Source organism: Solanum pennellii, chromosome 3 (assembly GCF_001406875.1).
Source record: "Solanum pennellii chromosome 3, SPENNV200".
Classification (NCBI taxonomy): domain Eukaryota; kingdom Viridiplantae; phylum Streptophyta; class Magnoliopsida; order Solanales; family Solanaceae; genus Solanum; species Solanum pennellii.
The window spans coordinates 51,188,988-51,213,185 of record NC_028639.1 but is presented as its reverse complement, the minus strand read 5'-3'; the positions used below and the strand labels follow the sequence as shown (position 1 = coordinate 51,213,185).

Genomic DNA, 24,198 nt, shown 5'->3' with positions numbered 1-24,198 from the left:
CCAATCCATACCCAAAATTCTATCATAGTCAAGCATGGTTAATTCTATTACATAAACATAAGTGACTCTATCAAGAACAGTTATTGGGAAATCTCTATATACTCTTTCAGCTCTAATATTGTCCCCTATGGGAGTACTAACTTGAAAAGCTTCATGCTAGATCTCAGGAAGCAAGTCAAATTTACTAGCTACTAAGTGAGTAACAAAAGACAAGGTGGATCCTGGATCTAACAATGCATACACATGAAGAGAAAAGACAAGAAAATTACAAGTGACCGCATCGGCTTACTTCTCCCGCTCCTCTCTACATTCCAAAGCATAGAACTTTCCTCTTAGGAGGCTCGGCTGCAGCAGTAGGATTAGACCAAGGCTGAGTAACTACCTTTGTCTGATTCTTCACATGTTGGCAGTCCCATATTATATGCCCACTCTTATCGCACCCATAGAAGGCATTAGTACCTACAAAGAACTCACCTCCATTCAAACAGCCACACTTACCACACGATTTTCTGTCACGCTGGGCATTTCTATCATTTCCCTTATTCAGGCCAGACTTTCCCCCTTTTGCATTAGTGTTGCCGGAAGGATTAGGATTACTTGAGTGTTGGTGCCCCTTCTTGAACTTGGGCCTGTCCTGGACTCGAAACGAACTCCTACCAGTGCTAGAACCATGCTGATTTGAGGGCCTAGGATTCTTGCCTTCTCGGCCTCTCTTCCTCCGACGACTCTCCTCCACTTGTTGTGCATGTACCATCAATCTACCAAGGTCCATGTTATCATGTTCCTTGCTATTGGCTACCAGGGAAGAAGCATATTAGGAAAGCTTAACAAACTTCAAGGAGTATTCGTTGACTAACATACCTCCCTGGCATAGGTTGATGAAATCCTCAACCTTAGCCTCTCTTTGATCTCTGGGAAAGAACCTCTCAAGGAAGGCAGTTTTGAGAATGTTCCAAGTGATGGGGACTTCTCCTATTGCTCGGCCATCTACCAACATCTTGTACCATACCTGCGCCACATCCTTGAGCTGGTATGTATCCAACTGAGCCTTCTCCTTTTCATTAGCACCCATAGCATAGAGAATCTTGTGGACCTCATCAACAAACTCCTGGGGATCCTCCTTGATTTTTGACTCGAAGTAGACTTCGAGAGTAATCCTTGTGAAATCTCTCAGCTTGCCATGGTGCTAGAATGTGGGCTCTCCCTGGGAGCACCCTCTATAATGGCCTGGGCTGTGATAGTCTGTGTCTGAGCAGTAATGTCTTGGACCATCTGAAACAGTGCTGCTCTCACTTCTCCATCCGTCAACGCAGCTGGGTTGACAGGCACTTGCACTTCAGCAGCTGGAGCTTGAGGAGGATCTTGGTTTTCCCCAACAGTTGCTTCTCTAACTCTCCTGCCTGCATTTCTTCTTGTGTTCATTTTTCTACACGCACACACAAGAAGGAAGTTAGATGCTAGAATGAGACAAAATGTCAAAGCTCTACACAGCACGATAAAGAGTAGAAGAAGGAAAGACTTTTAACATCACTAAGTCTCTAAGTCATGGTTGTGGTGCACTTCACAACCATAAGCTAGAAACTATGCAACGTGGTTGTCTTGAACCTTAGTTCCTAGGTAATTTATTCTGGCTTTGATATAAAGCTTGTCACACCTAGTTTCTAGACCATAGATGATACCGGCGTCATTAACCTCTTAGAGGTCGCAGACAAGCCTCATCTTAGATTTAATCAAAATCATATAGTTAATTTTAGCGGAAAATTTAAAACCATTAAAAATTTACTGAAGTGTACTTAGACTTCATATAATTTCTGCATATGAGTGATATACTAACGGCTCAATATAAACAACCATTTATTAATAGATTGTACAAATTAAATGTAGAATTCATAATATTATTAATAGTTGCAAAACCGGCCTTAATATAAAAGCTTGAATAAATATTTGAAAGGGAACACTAGGGACAACATCCATTAGCTATGTCTAATCTATTAAAGATAGAATATAAAGTGTAGGCATCCTCAAACAAAAGAGGACCTACCAAAGACTGGAGGTACTAATCCAACCAGCTTCAAGCGACCTTTCAATCTTTTTCAAGGACCTGCGCCTATAAAAATAGTAATAGTATATGGGTTAGTACACACTTGTAATAATTATGGGTATATGCACATAACAAATAAGTACTATGTATGATCAAGGAAAGCTCTTCCTATAGCAACATGCAATTTTCGGAAAGTGAAGTCAGTTTCCTTTCCTAATTCGTTATTTATGAAACATGCTATGAATATTACATATTGTCATGAATTTAAAGCACACAACTATTTTCTAAATGAACATAAGACCTTGGGATCATGAACATAATATTAGAACAAATCTAGCAAAAATTTATATTTTTGCTCCCCCTTAAGACGAGAGCTCCTCTCCCATGCCTTAGTTTCTTTTTCAGTCTTTTCTTTTTTTTGTACTATTGTTCAATGTTATCCTTTTATCCTATTTTTTACTTACGAGTGCAATGATTCATTATAGTCCCATTCCTACAATGAATCAAGTAAGTAATCCAAAAGATTAAGAAAATGATTTGACTACCCTACTTATAAGTTATTCTTTCCATTCTTGTTAAATTGGGCATGAAGTCTTTTTAAGCCAATCATTATTGGCAATGCCTATTATTTGATCATTTACATCGAATAAAAATTATTGTCTATGCCTATTATTTGATCATTTGCATAATATAAAGATAATTGCCTATGCCCATTATTTTATCATTTGCATAGTATAAAAAGTTATTGGATAAGCCCATTAATTGATCATTTGCATAATATAAAATTATTGGCTATTGATCATTTGCATGATATAAATATTATGGGGAATTGATTAGCCATTATGTTTTGCTCCCTTTATTGTCATAAGCCAATAACTGTTTAAACTTCATTCTTATCAAACACTAGTGATTTCATTTACTTATGTATTTCTTACTTAGTTCAGTTCACTTTGAACTTACATATCTTCTTCTTTTATCTCATGTTAACTTTGAACATACTTTTCCTTCTTTATTTTTTTCTTACTTTATTTAAGAAATCTTTAGCATTAAATTGACATAGATCATGTGAGCTAACATGAAATCCATTGTCTTCCCCACACTCAAAAGAGGTGGTTCACAAGCTAAAGTAAAACAGAATACTAGCATTTAACCGACATAGATCATGTGAACTAACATGAAATCCAGTGTCTTCCCATCACTGAAAAGAGGTGGTTCACCGACCAAAGTTAAACCGAATATTTCTTAGCTTTCTTAGGTAGATCCAATGGCTAGTAATCTATGCTGACAACATAGTTCAAAGACTAGGACATTTTGTAGACGCTTATCAACCTTGGCGGTAGTCTCATCTCATGATGCTTACATGTGCTTGCACAAGTTCATTGCTAGTAATTTGGTGCTTTGCTCAAATTATCATACTTTATAACTTTTTGAGTTCACTCATACATTATGGAAGCTTGCTTCTAGTATGAGGTATGCTAATCTCAATGGATGACTTGTCATCCCTTTATTTACTTGATGAATGTGAACTTGAATCTTACAATATCATTATGGTGTGAATGAGACTTGTCTCACGATTTCTAACACCCTCTTATGTATGTATCTTTAACATAATTGTTTAGGTGTAAGTGAGACTTGTCTAACTTCCTTTAACACCCCATTCTATGTCAATATCATGACTCACAAGCTTTTATGTTATTTCATTTCTCACATTATCTTGTTCAACATTATTTGGTAGTCTTGTACCATTCTTTATGAAAGTTGTAAGGACTTATTCAATGTGCTACTATGTTCACAAGTTCATTTATATAGGGTATGTTGGGACTTGTCCAAACCATTGGCATACCCTTAGTTATGAGTTCATTGAGTTTCAACTTTTCAAATCATTCTTTAACATGTATTTGGCCTTACAAGAATATCATAATTTACATTAGCCATATAAGATTAGTATGTTTTAGTCATTGGCCAACTTTATATCATTTTTGGAAATAATATTACTAGCCAATTTAATGGCATAAACCAAACTTTCACTAAATACTAATCATGAGAATATCATTAGCGAAGTCAATTAACATCATGTATATACTATAGTAATCTCATCATTCTAAGCAAGCCAACTTTTGACTTTTGTTTCGATTAGATCATAAGAACATTCTAGTGCTTTGTTTGGCCAAACTATAAAGTTGATTTGGCATTGAAGATTCGTTAACTAGATTTGGTTCTCATTCTTATTTCTTGTTGGAAACATTGAATTCCAAACACTTACAAACATATCTACTGTAAAACACAAACAGTAATCAAAACCTTCATTCCTTTCAACAATAAACTTAATTTCATAAATGACTTATAATAATTTCAACTTCTCGAACACAATTAGGCATTAATCATACGAATCTAACCTATAGGTCTCATTAGACATTATCAAATCATATAAATCTACACATAATGATCAGTTACCACTATATACCAACAACATGCTCAGAATTTGCATTATGCATACTACTAGAATCGAAAATAGGAGAACTAGGGAGATGAACATTCGATAATTTCATTGGGAAACCCTAGTTTCAATTTTTCTTGAATTCAAAACGTTTGAAAATTCCCTTGGGAAGAGGAATGCAAGAGTGAAAACCCATACCTTACTGTCGAATTGAATCTACGAAAATCACCCTGTCCTTTGCATGAAAAATCTTGAAGAACTGCCTTGAAATAGTTTAAGGAGAATTGTTCACTATTTTTCTTACGTTTGATACTATTTTTGAGTCGTGAGTTTTCTTACCTAGTTAATCGTGAGTCTAAGTTTTAGGAACTTAATATTAACTAATTCAACTTAGGCTAACTAACTTAATTAAATAATCAATTATATAATTACCAAAACGCCCCTCCTAAATTAACTAAAATAAGAGAGCATTTGACTTAGCCAAATTTGAAAATTTACTAAGGTGTCTCGGCTTTATCATGAATTCTTAATTAATTAATTAAGTTGCTAATTTAATTAATTAAGTGACCTATAGAAATTACTAAAGTACCCCTAAGTCACTAGGACCATAACCAACCTCTTTGGACCATCCTAGGTTAGGTACTAGGATGTTTCTTTAGTTAGTTACCCGTCTACTGTCACCCGGTTAGATTTTAGGATTTCGGATACACTAGTTAGTTTATTTTAGTAAATCCTAGGTTAGTTAGATAGTTAGGTAAGTTAGTTAGAGCATAGAGTTTGTTAGGAAGCTAGGCCCCACATGGATTTACCCGTGCGGGTGCGTGCCCCCTAACTACTCTAACCGAATTCGATTGGGGCTTGGTCGCTTGGTCTCTTGCACATGTGCTTGCACATGTGTTGCTTCTCATTTCTTGTCCAGGAACCCTCACTATGTCCACGGGCAATGCTTAATCTACATGATCATTTTAAATGATCATGTGCTATGGTACCTAAGCTTGGCACTTGGATGCCTCGAACCTAATGTGTTAAGAATCAATAATTTTAGCTTAGGGTCTTCATTAAAGGTACAATTCCTAACAAGTTTGGATTGGGGAATTTGAGAATCAAAGTATATCATAATACATGGAAATTGGCTTACACCCTCAATCCAATATTCTCTAACATGCCCAATATTACTCAATATTGGGCATTGGGATGCCTAAGTAGCCCAATACATATTCTTAAAACCTAATACACCCTTCACTAGACAAGTACATTTTCTAGAATGTTACAAAATCTTGAGTGGATTTATCCTCAAAACTCATGAGGACTCACCAATTGACATAGGAAAAAGCTAAGTCTTCTTCTTCATTGACCACGAATCTCCTCAATGGCCCGTACCTAAACTGTTTGTGAAAAAGGGAGAAAATATGGGTTAGTACAAACCACATGTACTAAGTATGGCTCCTATGAAAAAAATCATCAATGTGTGAGAAAAGGACAATTTAGTCAAATATCATGCTTTTTATCTATTTAACTCAACATGCATATATTAGAAGCATAATAAGTCAATTCAACATAATATTAACCCAACACATAGATCACCCAAGCTATATGCCAAAGATACAACCCCATAATCTTATCCAAGGATAAATATCTCATTAAGCAACCCACTTCATACATAAATACATGAATACTACTCATAGATTATCAACATAATCATAATCATTGTCATAATCATAGAAAAACATCACTAGGACCATCCCTTAGGATCCCACATGTGCAATGAATAATAGAAGTCCCATACCCTCCCTTACCCTATGTAGTAGCATTCAAGACAACGCTAATAAGAATCACATACTTAACTAGTTGATTTACATTTGCATTAGAAAAAGAATTGCAATAACTGACATGAGACCATGTGAGCTAAATGGAATCTGGTGTTCTACTCCCACACCAAAAAGAGAGGGTTAACACTTGCCTAAGGTGTAACCATTCGTACATAGCTATCTAGGTGGATCCATTAAGATAGAGTCCTATTTGAATACATAGTTAAGGGTCAAAAGGAGATTGTTTCTAGAAACCTTGACTTACTAACGTGGACGTTTCCATCTCATGAGACAACACATAATTAAGGAATCCAGACTTACTAACATGAGGAAACCCATGTGGGAGGCCGGACCTACTAACATGAGACCTCCATCTCATTTACATGCCCTTTGGGTGCTAAGTAATTATTCTCTTTAGTAATCATATTATTACATCGTACAAGTTCACTTTAGTCTCTTCTAGACCCTTAAGGTAAACCTCTTATCATAATAGCTCATAGGTGACCACAAGTGATGTCACATCCGGGAATACCCCCTAGGCGTAACCGGTGTCGTCTTCCTCTTTGAGGACTAAGACTAGCCTCTTAACTTACATCATTACATTCATAGGTCAAATTTAGCGGAAATTGAAAACTTANATATATATATACCCTTCGTATATGAAATTACTTAGTCTTCTACTTTTCATGCATATTGATATATAGAATATAACAAAGTCTCAAATAGTCTTCTCATCTCATAACCATCTACTAAGAGTATATAAAATTGGGCCTATACAATACATCAATGAAACAAGACCACATATAGGTCATACAGCATTTATATCCAAATGAAAAGGGAAAGAACATAACAGTCTTAAACACTAAAGAAATATCATAGTCTTGATAGTGGCATCGCCCTTGGAAAGTGAGGACCTACCCTACTTTGATGATTAAGAGATCCAAGTCTTCTTCAAGTCGTCTTCAAAAGACCTTCAACGACCGGAACCTAAAATGATGGGGAAAATGAAGAAATGGTTTCAGTACACCACTTATACTAAGTATAAGACCATATGCACATATAATATCAAATCATGCTAAAAGGGACATTTCAGTAACTATGCAATTTACTTTGAAACCCTTTATGCACATTCAACAAGATCATACCAAACAATAAGACATACTCATTAAGTCATAGGCATGTACATCAACAGACCAACAATACATAGCATAGTCAAGTCAATGAACATATCAACATATTTGTATATAAAGTAAATATCACTCTATCATCAAGTGATAACTTCAACAAACATGAATAAGAGTATATTTCAACATAACAAAAACAAGACCATCAATCATGACCCTCTTTATGTCCACTTGTGCAATAACTAAGCAAATCCCCATAACCTTACTTAGTCAAGTAAACTTACCAAGAACTATAACAAATGTCTCACTTCACATAGCATAACATTAAGAGTTCAAATTATCATACTTTAACATTATAGAACAAAAACATGTTCATAGAAGTAATGGACATCACATATTTTCATTAAGATGTACAATCATCATTTACATATCATTTACATTTATAAGCATATACATATATAAGAACATCCTCCTAAGACTTCCCTTAAGCCTAACTAGTGCAATGTATAGGTAGAGTCCCTACCGCTACCTAGACTAAGCTAAAACCCTTAGGTCATCTTAGTTAGAGTTCATTTCTTTAGTTGATTTTAACTTTTTGGGAACATCTTTCGTTAACCGACATAGACAACATTAGCTACTGTGGAATCTGGTGTCATGAAACCCTACACCGAAAGAAGGTGGACTACTTGCTAAGGTAGTACCAAATCATGAACATAGAAACTATGTGGATCCAGTAGTGTCACATCCGGGTTTACCCTCTAGACGTAACCGGCGTCGTCGTCCTCTTTGAGTACTAAGACTAGCCTCTTAGTTAACATCATTACATTTATGGGTCAAATTTATCAGAAAATTTAAAACTTTTCATTACTTCTACTTGGAGGTTTGCATAGACCTCTACAAACACATAGCATATATATATATCGAGTATACATAGACCCTTCGTATAGCAAGGGTACATAGCCTTCTACTCTTATTGCACATAAGCATATATATAAGCTAGAAGATAGTCTTCAAAGATTGTCTCATCTCATAACCATCTAACACGATTAGCAATTTTGGCATAGCCCATACATCAATGTAAACATAGCCACATATAGGCTTTATACAATCCATACTTAAATGAAACGAGATAGAATATAAGAGTCTTACTACTAAAACAACAACATCAGATTTATATTTCCATCTCCCTCTAAAAATGAGGACCTACCCTACTTGGATGATCAAAGGATCCAATACTTCTTCAAGTCGCCGTCAAAAACACTTCAATGACCGGAACCTAAAATGATAGGGAAAAGAAAGAAATGGGGTTAGTTGCAACTTGTAGTAAGTATAAGACCATATGGACACACACTTTGAAATCATGCTAAGGAAAGGGACATATTATAAAGTATGCACTTTTCATTTAAAAACCTTTATGCACATTTCAACAAGACCATACCAATCAATATTGCATATTCATTAAGTCATAGGCATGTACATTAGAAAGAGTACAACATCAAGTAAACCATACATATCATATGAGTAACTACATACTCAACGTAACTTTATCATCACGTAGTATTAACAATAAGCATGTATAAGAGTACATTTCAACATAACCAAAGCAAGTCAATTACTCATGAACCCGTATCAAGTCAACAAGTGCAATGACCAAGTAAAGCCCTATAATATTAATCAATCAAGTAACCCAACAAGAATCCTGACTAACATCCTAGTTCACATAGCATAGCATTTAAGAGCACATATTATCTTACTTTAACCATGTAGACCAACATATATACATAAGTGAAACTAATCATCATATAGTATCAACAATGTGAAAGTGCAGCATATACATGTCATATAGCATTATAAGCATATCCATACATACGAAAACCCTTTCCAAGACCCTCAAGACTAACTAGTGTAATACATAGGTAGAGTCCCGTATCCCTACCTAGACTAAGCTAAACCCCTTAGGTAATCTTAGTTAGAGTTCAATCCTTTAGATTATTTTACCTTTCGGGAACATCTTGCCCTAACAGATATAGACCACATGAGCTATTGTGGAATCCAGTGTCATAAAACATTACACCGAAGAAACGCAGACTACTTGTCAAGGTATTACCAAAACATAAAACATAGAAACTACGTGGATCCAGTAGCTAGTATTCCTACGGGGCAACATCGTTCAAGAACTAGGAGATATAATTGGTACCCTTTTTATGGTATATGCGTTGTAGTCTCTAATAACAAGAGTACAGTAGTGATCGTACCTTCCCTATGTGGGATGGGACATTCCTCAATCTAGTTCACTTGGTGCTAAGCTAGGGTCCCTTTTTAAATTTCTTTAAGCCTTTATTATTAATCATAGCTTAGTTTAGGTCATAGGGTCTAACCCTTGTATAACATCATCAACATCATATCTCAACAAGAATTGCATGAGTATAAGTCCTTTCATTACAATTCATATAGGTTAGGTTAGCACACTAGCATTTTATATCATGATAAGACACATTGGTAAATAATTTACCATCCTTATAACATTTACATCTTAACCAACCTCACAATCATAATCAAGACATTTAAATTCAACATCATACCACCCTATCAATCTTAATACAAAGCATACTCCAATACAATATCATGACTTAATCACAACAATTAACCACAATTTGAAGTAAAGGGTAGAGATTATAAGACTTACAAAATCTTCTTTGTAATTCATCATCAAGGTCTTAACATAAACCCCCAATTTAACCCAAGTCAGTTGTACATCATCATAAGTCAATAATCAACAGGATAACAAGGTTAGGAGATTTGCTTCATCACAATTCAATACTAGATCATAGCTTAAGACAAGATACTTAGGTCAATTCACATCTTAACCAAGATCATCTTCAGAAGAACTAGCATGAAAGACTATAAATCACTCTATTTTTTTCATGATTAATGTAAAAGCATCATCTAATGGCTATTCAATCAATAACCAAGGTAATTGAGTCAAATACAATCTAATTCATATCAAAATCAAACCTAGGGTTAAGGGTTTAGTGTTATCTTCTACAAACTAGACCAAAACATAAAGATATATAATAATTAGGCTATAATACATGTTAATCAATTCAAATTATACAATATAAAACATAAACAAACTAATTCATAACATAATATTCGAGATTGAAAAGAACCCACATGAAAACCCAAATTTTGAAAATACTTTGAAGAAACCCTTTGAGGTAAGAAGTCTGAACGATGAATTAGATCTCATACATCAACGTTTGATGAAGATTTTATGGTGAAATTTTCCCTTTACAGCCCCCAAATCCCTCCCCTAGCATGTCTTCAATGGTGTCTTCCAATAGAGAGACAAAGAAGAGAGAAGGAAGAGAGTTTTTTTTGAGAGTTGTAATTAGACTAATGGGGTTGGGGTATTTATATGTGGCGTTAATTAAGTTAATTAGTCTTCACTTAATTAACCACCAAACCCTTTAATTAATTTGTTAAATAAAATTTAAAAACACACAGGAAAATGGACCCTCACAGATAAGACCCTGATTGACGGTCTATCTGTGACAGTCATTGTGCCCTTCCGTGCTGCACATCCGTCGTTCTTATCAGAGACTATACTATTGGATCCCTTCATGGAATTGTAAAAGTTTTATCAACGGCTGGATACGACGCCCCGTCAATCCACACACGGATCGTTGATGCCCTCTCGTGGGTGCACACTTACCAAGAAGTGTTTGATTCCACTTGCAAGAGTCCTTCTCAAGGGCCCTTGGTTTGTCCTTGGAGAGTCGTACCCAAACATTTCAATGATGAATTAACTTAAACACATGTTAGACACCCTTGTAAGAATTTTCACCATTTTTTGACCCCTGAAAGTTAGTAAAATAGGTTTAGCCACGCTAGTACCTCCTCAAACTAGTTTCCGGACGTCATGGACGTTCTTGAATGTTTTGGTTTCTACACTTCCTAAATGACTTATAAACATTTAAATAGGCCTTAAAAAAGTGTCTAGACCTTATGACACTGCTTTTAGGATATAAGACACGTCTTGGATTTTTGAAGTATTACATTACCCCCCCTCTCCCTTAGAAACATTCGTCCCCGAATGAGACAAAAAACATCTTTAGAAGGAGGGAATATACTCAAGACTAGCATCCAAATCAACAACAATACAAAACAACATCAACCATATTTCTTACACAGGACAGTTCAAAACTTCAATTACCACACATAAGACTCAACATTACATTATGAGTAATATTCTTCTCACAACAATCAAGAGCTCAACATATCATTTATGAGTCAATTATGTCAAAGTTCAACTCACCAACATGCTACATATCATTTCATAAAGACTCATCATATAAAAATGCACAATATAACTCAAACAAGCCCAAGAGCAAAAATTACAAGTTCAAATGTACAAATTCACAGTAAGTCACTATAAAGCTACTCAAAATGCACATTTTGCAAGACTTCACCAAAATCAAAGAAACTTCAAATTTTGGTCATTATTTCATTATTAGTAAGAACTATTAACCTTAGTTATCAAATAGATAAGGGTAACGGGATTTCATGTTGGCCTAGGCCTCATATGTTGCACCCTCAACTAGGTGATTTATTCAAAACACCTTTACGGAAGACGCCTCTTTATTCCTTAACTTATGCATTTGCCTATCAAGAATTTGAACCAGAACTTCCTCATAAGAGAGGTTATCCTTCAACCCAAGACCTTCAATAGGAAGAATAGACTAGGAATCACCAATACGATTTTTAAGCATGGAAACATAGAAAACCGGATGAACCGAAGCAAATTCACTAGGAATCTCAATTCATAGGCAACCTTACAAACCCTTTGCAAGATTTCATAGGGACCCACAAAACGAGGACTCAACTTCCCTTTTTTCTAAATCTAACCACCCCTTTCATAGGTGAGATTTTTAAATACACTTTATAACCTTATTCAATCTCCAAATCCCTTCTCTTATGACGGGCATAAGAATTATGCCGACTATAGGCCGTATGCAACAGGTTCCCTATGATATGAACTTTTTCCAAAGTCTTATAAATCAAATAGGGACCAAGAAGCGAAGGCTCTCCCACTTCAAACCATACAATAGGATACCTAAAACTCCTACCATAGAAGGCTTCATAGGGAGCCATGGGAATGAATGAATGAAAACTATTATTATAAGCAAACTCCACAAAAGGAAAATGCTTATCCTAATTTCCCTTGAAATCAATAATACAAGCCTTAAGCATATCCTCAAGAGTTTGAATAGTACACTCTACTTGACCATCCATTTGGGGATGAAAAGTGGTACTCAACTTCACCTTAGTACCAAAACCTTCTTGGAACGACCTCTAAAACCTAGATGTGAATTGTGCACCCCGATCTGATATGATGGATAACGTAATACCGTGGCGACATAAAATCTCATCTATGAAGATCCTAACATAATCTCCGCCGAATAAGTAAACTTGACGGGAATAAAGTGAGAGGACTTGGTCCACCTATTTACAACCACCCATATAGAGTCATATTGCGTTTGAGTATGAGGCAAACCCACTACAAAATCCATATTGATGTCTTCCCACTTCCAAATAGGAACTTGGAGTTCTTGTAGTAAGTAAGCTAACTTTTATGTTTGGCTTTTACTTGTTGGCAATGTGGACACTTAGTAACAAACTCCACTATATACTTCTTCATACCTTCCCACCAATATATTTCCCTAAGGTCATAGTACATTTTTGTCGAACCTGGATGAATGGAGTAGCGGGACCCATGGGCTTCCTCAATTCAACTACCAAGAGAACAAACAATCTTCCTTGGTAGCTCAAAATACCATATCCCTTAGGGAGAATGCCTCATTAATATTGCCAAGGACCAATTCCTTCAACTCCATCAATGATTTATCAAGGTGTTTTTTGGACTTTACCTCAACTACCAGTGATGAATCAGAGTTATTATGAACCATGAAACCACCATTTGGAGAATATTCCAACCTCACATCAAACCTAGCCAACCTATTGACATCTTTCACTAGGTATTTCTTGGCTTCATCTATGTGTGACACACTACCCGTAGTCATACCGCTAGTGCATCCACAACTACATTGGCCTTGCCGGGGTGATAGAGGACACTCATGTCGTAATCTTTCAACAATTCTAACCACCTTCTTTGTCAGAGATTCAACTCTTTTTGGGTAAACACATATTGGAGATTCTTATTGTCGATATAGACATCGACATGGACACCATAAAAGTAATGCCTCCATATTTTCAAGGTAAATACCACGACCGTTAAACCAAGGTCATGAGTTGGATACTTTCACTCATGCACCTTAAGTTTCCTACAAGAATAAGCTATCACCTTCCCATGTTGCATAACCACACACCCCAAACCCATTCGGGATGCATCACAATACACGACAAACTCCTTTGAAACCTCCACTAAAGTCAACACCAGAGCGGAAGTAAGCCTACCTTTCAATATTTTGAAGCTTCTCTCACATGCCTCCGACCACTCAAATTTCTTACACTTTTGGGGCAAAGTACTCAAAGGAGATGCAATGGATGCAAAACCATCCACAAACCTCTTATAATAACCCGTTAAACCCAAGAAACTCCTAATGTCTATTGGAGTCAATGGTCTAGGCCAATTTTTCACCGCCTCTGTTTTCCTTGGTTCAACCTCAACTCCTTCACTAGAGATGATATGATCATTAAATGTCACCGATCACAACCAAAACTCATATTTTCTATACTTGGAAAAAAATTTATGTTCTTCAAGTACTTGTAACACCACCCTCAAATGGTTCATATGATCACCCTCATTTTTTAATATACCAAAATGTCGTCAATGAAGACGATGACAAATGAATCTAGGTAACTTCGAAAAACCCTGTTCATTAGGTCCATAAATATAGGTGGAGCATTAGTGAGACCAAAGGACATTACTAAGAACTCATAATGACCATATCTAGTCTGAAATACCGTCTTTTGTATATCTTCACATCTCACCCTAAGTTGGTGATACACCAAATTCAAATCAATCTTAGAAAAGTAGCTTGACCCTTGGAGTTGATCAAACAAGTCGTCAATCCAAGGGAGAGGATACTTGTTCTTTATGGTGACTTTATTGAGTTGACGGTAATCAATAAACATTCTTAAGGACCCATCCTTCTTCTTCACAAACAAAGCAAGAGTAACCCATGAAGAAATACTAGGTCTTATTAAGACTTTGTATACTAAATCTTTGAGTTATGCCTTCAACACTTTCAATTCGGTATGAGCCATCCGATAAGGAGGAATTGAAATGGAATTTGTATTCGGTAGCAAATGGATACAAAAATAAGTTTCCCATTCGGGAGGAATACCAGAAAAATCATTAGCAAAGACCTCCGGAATTCACTCACTATGGGGACCGACACAATAGGATGAATTTTGGAGTCTAGATCATGGACTCTTACAATATGGTATAGACAACCTTTAGTGATCATTTTGCATGCTTTTATAAAAGAAATGATACGACCTCTAGGAATGGAATTTCACCCTTCCACTTTACAACGGGTTCATTTGGAAAGTTAAACTTCACCACCCTTGTCCTGCAATCCATAGATGCAAAGCAAGCATGCAACCAATCCATACCCTAAATGACATCAAAATCAAGAAAATCAAGCTCTACTAGTTCAACATAATAAACTCTATCGGGAAACATTATAGGACAATTTCTATACACCCTTTTTGCCACAACCGACTCACCCACCAGAGTAGACACTATAAAAGGTTCATGCAAAATATCGTGCAAATGTAAAACTTTTTACAAACTAGAGGGGTAACAAATGATAAAGTAGCACCGAGATCAAGTAAGGCATAGATATCAATAGGGAAAACTTTCAACATATTGGTTGCTACGTCGGGAGAAATCTCTTTCTCATCCCTAGAACGGAGAGGATAAAAGTGGTTCTTCTTTGGAGCCTCATTTGAACCACTTGATTGATCTTGACCACTACCCTTGTATTGACCCCTCACTTTGGAATAATCCCTAATGTTCTGCTCACTTTTACCACAACCAAAACAATTGTTCGTCCCCATAAGACAATCAACATAATGCTTCTTGCGACACTTTCCACATCTTGGCTTCTCGGTTGGTTAACTAGTGCTTTTTTCCCTTATTAGGCTTATGGTTAGCCACCCTATCACAACTATCCTAAGGGAACTTTCAAGAAACTTGCTTAGAAACCTTCTTCTTAAATCTAGGCTTTTCTTGTATCTCAAGCCTATTCTTTGAAGAACCTCCATCAAAAGATCTTGCCCTATTAGCATCTCTACTCTTCCTCTTATATCTTGCCTCTTCCACATGTTTGGCATGCACCATAAGGCGAGAAATGTTCATTTTTTCGTGTATACTAGACGAATGAGACTCCTATTGCAAATCATCTTACACCCTATCACAAAGCAGCTCATTTCATATCTAGTATCGGAAACCAAAGAAGGAGCATATTTCGACAACTTAGTGAATTTCAAGGAGTATTCATGAACACTCATACCTTCTTGGCAAAGGTTGACGAACTCCACCATATTATCTTCCCTCATCTCCCTAGGAAAGAACCGATCAAGAAAATCCTTCTTGAAGATCTCCCAAGTAACTAGACCACCCCTTAATGGAATTTTATCCCTGAATTTGACATACCATGCTTGAGACACATCCTCGAGTTGATAATTGGCTAACTGGGCCTTCTCACTAGTGGATAACCCCAAAGCAAAGAGTATCTTATAGACTTAATCAGTGAACTCTTGGGGGTTTTCTTAAACCTTATGCCCGTAGAACATAGGAGGGTTCAACCTAGTAAAGTCCCTTAGACAAGAGGCCATGGTAGCAATTTGTTGATTTGGACGGGGTACAATCTACCGGCTAGATTGGGCCGTCATAGCTTGGGCTTTTGTAGTGACGTCTAATTGGATAAGGGTACCCCTTATATAAACATCTGTTAAGGGTGGAGGATTGACCACAGCTTGTTCAACATTAGAATCTTTTTCAATAGGAGGAACTTGATCACAATGCGGAGGAGCTACCACATTCGAAATCTCCTATTCATGCGTTCGTGCCGCATTCCTTTAAGTGTTAATTTCCTAAAATCACAACAATAGGATTATATCCATAAGTATACTCTAATGGCACGATATTACATTTGTAAGAAAGTGAGAGTTTCCTAGGCATCACGTAGGATCCTATTGATAAGTGTGGCGTGCTTCACCATTATGAATACAAACTTACATAGAAGTGGTTGAGCGAGACACTGACTCTAAGATAATTCAACCTCATGCACTGATACCAAGTTTATCACATCAGGGTTTCCCCCCTAGACATAACCGGTGTCGTCGTACTCTTTGAGGACTAAGACTAGACTCTTAGTTTACATCATTACATTCATGGGTCAAATTTAGCGGAAAATTTTAAACTTTTCATTACTTTTACTTGGAGGTTTACAAAACCTCTACATACACATAACATATATATATCGAATATGCATAGACCCTTCGTATAAGAAGGTTTTACATAGCCTTCTACTCTTATTACACATAAGTATATATATAAGATATAAGACAGTCTTCAAAGATTTTCACATCTCGTAACCATCTAAATCTCTTAGCGATTTGTGTATAGCCCATACATCAATGTAACGATAGCCACATATTGGCTTTATACATTCCGTACTCAAATGAAAGGATATAGAATATAAGAGTTTTAGAACTAAACAACAGCATAATCTCGATATTGGCATCGCCCTAAAAAAATGAGGACCTACCCTACATAGATGATCAAAGGATCCAAGCCTTCTTCAAGTCACCTTCAAAAACAACTCCACGATTGGAACCTAAAATGTAGGGAAAAGGGAGAAATGGGGTTAGTACGCCACTTGTACTATGTATGAGGGGAAAAGGGAGAAATGGATTAGTACGCCACTTGTACCATGTATGAGACCATATGCACACATACTTTAAATCATGCTAAGAAAAGGGACATTTTATAAAGTATGCACTTTTCATTTGAAAACCTTTATGCACATTTCAACAAGACCATACAAATCAATATTGCATATTCATCAAGTCATAGGCATGTACATCACAAAGACTACAACATCAAGTCTCATCATGTTAACCATACATATTATATAAGTAAATACATGCTCAATGTAACATTATCATCAAGTCATATTAACAATAGGCATGAATAGAGTACATTTCAACATAACCTAAGCAAGTCAATGACCTATGAACGCGTATCATGTCAACAAGTACAATGACCAAGTAAAGACCCATAACCTTACTGAATCAAGTAACCTAACAAAAAACATGAAAAATATCCTACTTCGCATAACATAGAATTTAAGAGAACATATCATCTTATTTTAACCATATAGACCAACACATATACATAAGTCAAACTAATAATCATATAGTATCAACAATGTTCAAGTTCATCAAATACATTTCATGTAGCATTAGAAGCATATTCATACATAAGAACATCCTTCCAAGACTCCCCTAAAGACTAACTAGTGCAATGCTTAGGTAGAGTCTCATACCCTTACCTAGACTATGAAAGACCCCTTAGGTCATCTTAGTTAGAGTACAATCCTTTGGTAACATCTTGCCCTAATCAAAATAGACCAGATGATCTAGTGTGGAATCCGGTGTCATAAAACCCTACACCGAAGGAAGGCGGACTTCTTGCCAACGTAGTACAAAAACATAAAATATAGCAACTATGTAGATCCACTAGCTAGTATTACTATGGGGACAACACTGTTCAAGAACTAGGAGATATGATTGTGATCCTCTTTATGCTAAATGCATTGTAGGCTCCAATCTCAAGAGTACATTAGTGATACTACCTTCCCTTTGTGGGAAGGGACACTTCTCAATCTAATACCCTCGGTGCTAAGCTAGAATCCTTTTTTGAAATGTCTTTAAGGATTTAAACCTTGTGTAACATCATCGTCATCATAGATCAATAAGAGTTTCCTAAGTATAAGTCCTTTAGTTACAATTCATGTAGGTGAGGTTAGCACATTAGCATTTCATATCATGATAGGCACATTGGTAAATCATTCACCCTCCTTATAATATGTTCATCTTAATCAACCTCATAATCATAATCAAGACATTTCAATTAAACATCATACCACCCTATCAATCCTAATAAATGGCATACTCCAATACAATATGATGACTTAATCACAATTAACCACAATTTGAAGTAAAGGGTAAAGATCCTAAAACTTACCAAGTCTTCTTTATAGTTCATCATCAAGGTATTACCATAAACCCCCAATTTAATCCAATTTAACCCAATTTGGGTATACATCATCATAAGTCAATAGTCAACATGATAACAAGTCTAGGAGAATCACTACATCACAATTCAATACTAGATCATAGATTAAGACAACATACTTAGGTCAATTCACTTCTTAACCTACATCATCTTCTCAAGAACTAGCATGAAAGACTACAAATCACTCTAATTTTTTCATGAATAATGTAACAACATCATCTAATGGCAATTTAATCAATAACCAAGTTAATTGAACTAAATACAACCTAATTCATATTAAAATCAAACTTAGGGTTAAGGGTCATCTTCTATAAACTAGACCAACCATTAAGATATATCATAATTACGTTAGAATACATGTTAATCAATTTATATTATACAATAGAAAACATAAATAACCCAATTCATAACATAATTTCCAAGATTTAAAAGAACCCACATGAAAACCCAACTCTTGAAAATACTTTGAAGGAATCCTTTGAGGAAAGAGGTCTCAAAGGTGAACTAGATCTCATACGTCAATGTTTGATGAAGCTTTGATGGTGAAATCGTCTCTTTACAGTCCCCAATTCCCTCCCCTAGATTGTCTTCAATGGTGTCTTCCAATAGAGAGATAAAGGAGAGAGAAGGAAGAGAGTTTTGTTTTGAGAGTTCTAATTAGATTAATGGGGTTGGGGTCTTTACATGGTGTCTATATTAAGTTAATTAGTCTTCCCTTAACCCCTAACTGACCACCAAACCATTTAATTAATTTGTTAAAACGAACTTTAAAACATGTAGGAAAATGGACCCTCATCGACGAGACCCCGATGGATGGTCCGTCTGTGAGTTGACAGTTGGCAACGACGCCCCTTAGATCCACACACGAATCGTCGTTGCCCTCTTGTGGGTGCACACTACCCAGGGAGTGGTCGTCTCCACTTGCAAGGGTCCTCCTCAAGGGCCCTTGGTTCGTCCTTTGGGATTCGTACCAGGATGTTTCAAGCATAAATTAACCTAAACACATGTTAGACACCCTTCCACCAATTTTCACAATTTTCCGACTCCTCAAAGCTAGTCAAATAGGCTTAGGTATGCTAGTACCTCCTCGGACTAGTTTCTGAATGTCATGGCCGTTCTTGAACATTTTGGTTTCTTGACTTCCTCAATGACTTATAAACATTAAAGTAGGCCTTAAACAGTGTCTAGACCGTATGACACTTACATTAGGTTTTAAGACACGTCTTAGATTTTTGAAGTGTTACAACTAGCTAGTATTCCTATGGGGGATACATAGTTCAAGAACTAGGGGATATAGTTGGGACCATCATTATGCTACATGCATTGTATTATCAAATCTCAACGGTACAATAGTTATCCTACCTTCCTTATGTGGGAAGGGACACTCCTCACTCTAGTTCACGCGGTGCTAAGCTACAGTCCTTTTTGAAACGTCTTTAATGCATTTATTAACCATAATAAACATGATAACAAGGGTGGTTGAATAACTACATCACAATCCAATACTAGTTCATATCTTAACATAAGATACTTAGGTCAATTCACAAAATACTTCATAACCTAGATCAACTTCTCAAGAACTAGCATCATAGGACTATAATTCATCCTAATTTATTCATAATTCAGACAAAAACACCTTAGGGTAGTAATTCAACCAATAACTAATTCAATTTAACCAACATTACTAAATTCACATCAAGATCACAACCTAGGTTTAAGGGGTAAAGGTCATCTTCTACAAACTAGACCAATTTATCATGATATAACATAATTGAGTTAAAATACATGTGAATCTATCCATAATATCCAAAAAAATCATAAACAAAGTAATTCAAAACATCAATTTCGTATTGGAGGAAAACCCACTTGAAAACCCAACTTTTAGAATCAATTTGATGGAACCCTTTGAGGAAAGAGGTCTCAATGGTGAAAGAGACCTCATACCTTAATTATTGATGAAGATTGATGGAGGAAATTAACCTTTTGAAACCCTTTAACCCACCTCTATCATGGTCTTCAATGGGGGTTTCTATGGGAGTGAGAAAGAAAAGAGAAGGAAGAGAGTTTTGTGTTTGGGAATTAACAGAGTTTTTGTTGGTCTAATTAGGTTAGGACTTTATATAGGTGGTTAACTGTCACATCCTGGGAGCACCCCCTAGAAGTAAAATGGCGTACTTGACCTCTCGAAAGTCTTATACAAGCCCATAGTTATAATTCACTGCATTGTCATATGTAAATTAGCGGAAAATTTAAAACTTTTCATAGCACATCATATTCTAGAAACTTCACTTCATATATATAAAATATCATAAGTACATATTTAGACCTTAAGTATCTTTGTCATCCTAGACACAACATCATTAGAGTACATTAGGGACACGACCCTCTTAACGTAATACATAAGTACAATAATAAATTGACTCTATAGTAAGCTAAACATTAGGACATCCTTGAACTTAAGGATTCCTTTCCTTGAGCTTGGGAATCACATATAAAGCTCCTCGATCATATAGACATCCTTTATGAATCCATGACCTACACTTTGTGTAAAAATTAGAGAAGAATGGAGTTAGAAAACCTTGATACACTAGAATTTAAATCATTCACATACTTCATATTGACATATTCAAAGTCCAAAAATCATATAAATTCACATATAAAATTGAAGCCACATATTAGAGCATTTTATAGTATGCTTCTCACACATTATAGTGAACTACTTTACATTTACAGTGAACTTCTTTCATTCCATCTTCTTAACTTTCCCAAGTAATCCTTCTAGTGATGCTTGGTGCAATGCATGAAAAATGTCCCATAACACTAATCATGCTCAAGCTTCACCTTAAGACCAAAAAGAAACCATACATACAACTTTTAACTCAACTCGTGCATTCATTGGACTATTTCATAAAGAAGGCACACATTTTACATTAGAATTCCATATAATGCAAATCATAACATCTTGTAGACACTTAACATATTGTCATGTAAGAGAACCATAAGCATATGCACCTGCATTAGAATACCTTCCTAGGACTTCCTTAGATAGATACTTGAGCAATGTCTAGGTGGTTCATTACTTCCACCTATCCTAAGTATCTTCTCTTAGGTTATCCTAGTTAGGGTCCTTAGTCATTTACTTCCATTGTAAATTTTACATTAGGGAAGCTAATCCTTAACCGACACTAAGACCATGGGTGCTAAACATGGAATTTGGTGTTGTAGAGCCTTACACCAAAGGAAGGTGTTATCACCTAGCCAAGGTAGAACATTAACATACCTCCTAGCATACTAAGTGAATCACTTTCTAGATCCTATGTGGCAAACATAGTTTATGGGACTAAGAGATATACATGAACCTCTACATGCTCATTGGTATTGGAGCCTCATCACATAATAAAACATGGGTGAATCTTCCGCAAAGGGAAGCCACCACCTCATGTGGAACCATGGTAAATATTCCTCTAAGGAAGTCAAACCTTATGGGAAACCAATGGTGAATCTTCCTCCAAGGGAAGCCAACACCCCTCATTGTCAAGTTCACTCGGTACTAAGTTGAGTTCCCTTTTTGTTAAAAGCCTTTATTACTTTACTTCATAAAACATAGGCTTAGGATATTGAATCCTCATATGTTTATAGAATATTCAAGCACATATGAGCACACCTTTCAAGTCCTCTCTATTGAATAGATGTTAAGACATGTGTGTGTACTTGTATGTGACAAAAACTTTCGCATAACACATAAATTTCACACATGTTTATATATAAATGTATAAGCCTATAGGTGTACCTATATGAGAAATCGTTTCATATCAACACGTTAAGAAACTATGCACACTAATATTTCATCTTATCATATAATCAACATCATAGCATGTAAGACATATTCATAGCATGTCCATACATTCATATTCATGTACATAGAAACCAAACCTAGGAACTATCCTATCAAGGAACACATGTGCAATGCGTAGACGAGGTCCCATACCCATTCCCATACTAGTACACCTATCAAGCCATCCTACTTAATGGAATACATAACATATTTCACATAAATTTACCTTACATGCATAGTAGTAGACATTTAGTGAATATGAGATCAACCTTTCATTAGACACTATGAACCTTTACTACATTGTAAGCATGCATAATGTATGTGTGTGTACATTCGTCAACATGATCATATAATGGCTGTCAACAACACACTGAGGCAGGCACCCTCTTCGGACCACATTAGACTTTCAACATAGGCCATACAACACAATTTAGCATAGGAGGCTAGTTACCTTCATATTACACTTTATGACTCCTAACATAAGATATTCACACATTTACATAGGATACATGGGTAAGGATCATCATTTCTTAATACTTAATTAATGGTAGCACCTACACATAACCCTAACATAATCATTAACATGCTCATTACACTAGCACATAACCTAGATTCACAACTAGAGTAGAAGAATAGGCACAAGTTACAGATAAGGTGATTCATCACCAACACATATATTGGCAATAAAGTAAACACCGCCACCATAAGTGGACCATGCCACAAATGTCATACAATTCTTAATCAACAATACTATAGAGAAGTAAAGAAGTAGAAAAGTAGAGAAATTCTTACCAAATCCTTTAGCCTTTGGTCAACTTTTACCATTACTACTATTTCATCAACAATTCAAGTATAGGAAAGTATTTAAAGTACCATAATCATGAAATAAATCATGTACAAGTCGCTTCAAGATCATACTACAATCTAATACAATACATCACATATATACTAGAAAGTAGAGAGTTATAGATCATAAACCAATTTCCCTAGTATTGTTTATCGATAGCTAAATCATGCTTAATTCACCCTAGAATATAGATCACAACATATAGATTACTCTTATCAAGTCTATATGCTAAAAGATCCTAAATCAATCCTTACCAATTCCACTGTTATCCATTCATATTGGATCAATTATACTTAATTATCATCATATTTAACATATAGGAAGTACCTAAGACAATTCATTATGATCGAGTCACATAACCACAATCCTGAGGTCAAGATCACAAGTTACTACATGATAGACTCGAAGAACCTAAGTCAATTCATACCAAGCCTTCTTTACTTTGATCATACAGGATTTATACCACCATTAAATCATTATATTTACCTAAGGCAATAGCTACAAGCATGTTAAACTAATCAAATTCCACTTTTATACATTTAAAGAACAATGTTATAGTGAACAGATAGATATCTAATGTCACACCCTAAGATATCTAATGTCACACACTAACCCTAGGTGAGGCGGACAAGTACCTTACGAACACATGCTTTACAAGTAATCTATGATGAGAAAGTAAACTATTATGCAGATTACTGATGAAAAACATTATATAAAACACATGTTGACTAGTTGAACTAATACACGTGACATGTGAAACTATGTGTACAT

The 24,198-nt window shown here is 35.8% G+C and overlaps 1 protein-coding gene across 1 annotated transcript; it reads right to left on the bottom strand.

Moving 5' to 3' along the window:
* Nucleotides 1-304: 304 nt before the first annotated feature.
* LOC107013421 lies at nucleotides 305-1,072 on the bottom strand. Its single transcript, XM_015213332.1, has 2 exons — nucleotides 862-1,072; nucleotides 305-795 (listed from the first exon to the last, which is right to left on the bottom strand). Exons 1-2 carry the CDS (start codon nucleotides 1,070-1,072, stop codon nucleotides 305-307), a joined length of 702 nt encoding a protein of 233 aa, XP_015068818.1.
* Between the last annotated feature and the right edge of the window lie 23,126 nt (nucleotides 1,073-24,198).

Excerpts from the sequence above, each read along its gene's own strand:
- LOC107013421 (XM_015213332.1), bottom strand. The coding sequence starts at position 1,072 with ATGGGTGCTAATGAAAAGGAGAAGGCTCAGTTGGATACATACCAGCTC. Across the intron at positions 796-861 it reads CATCAACCTATGCCAGGGAG|CCAATAGCAAGGAACATGAT; the intron begins GTATGTTAGTCA and ends CTTCCCTGGTAG.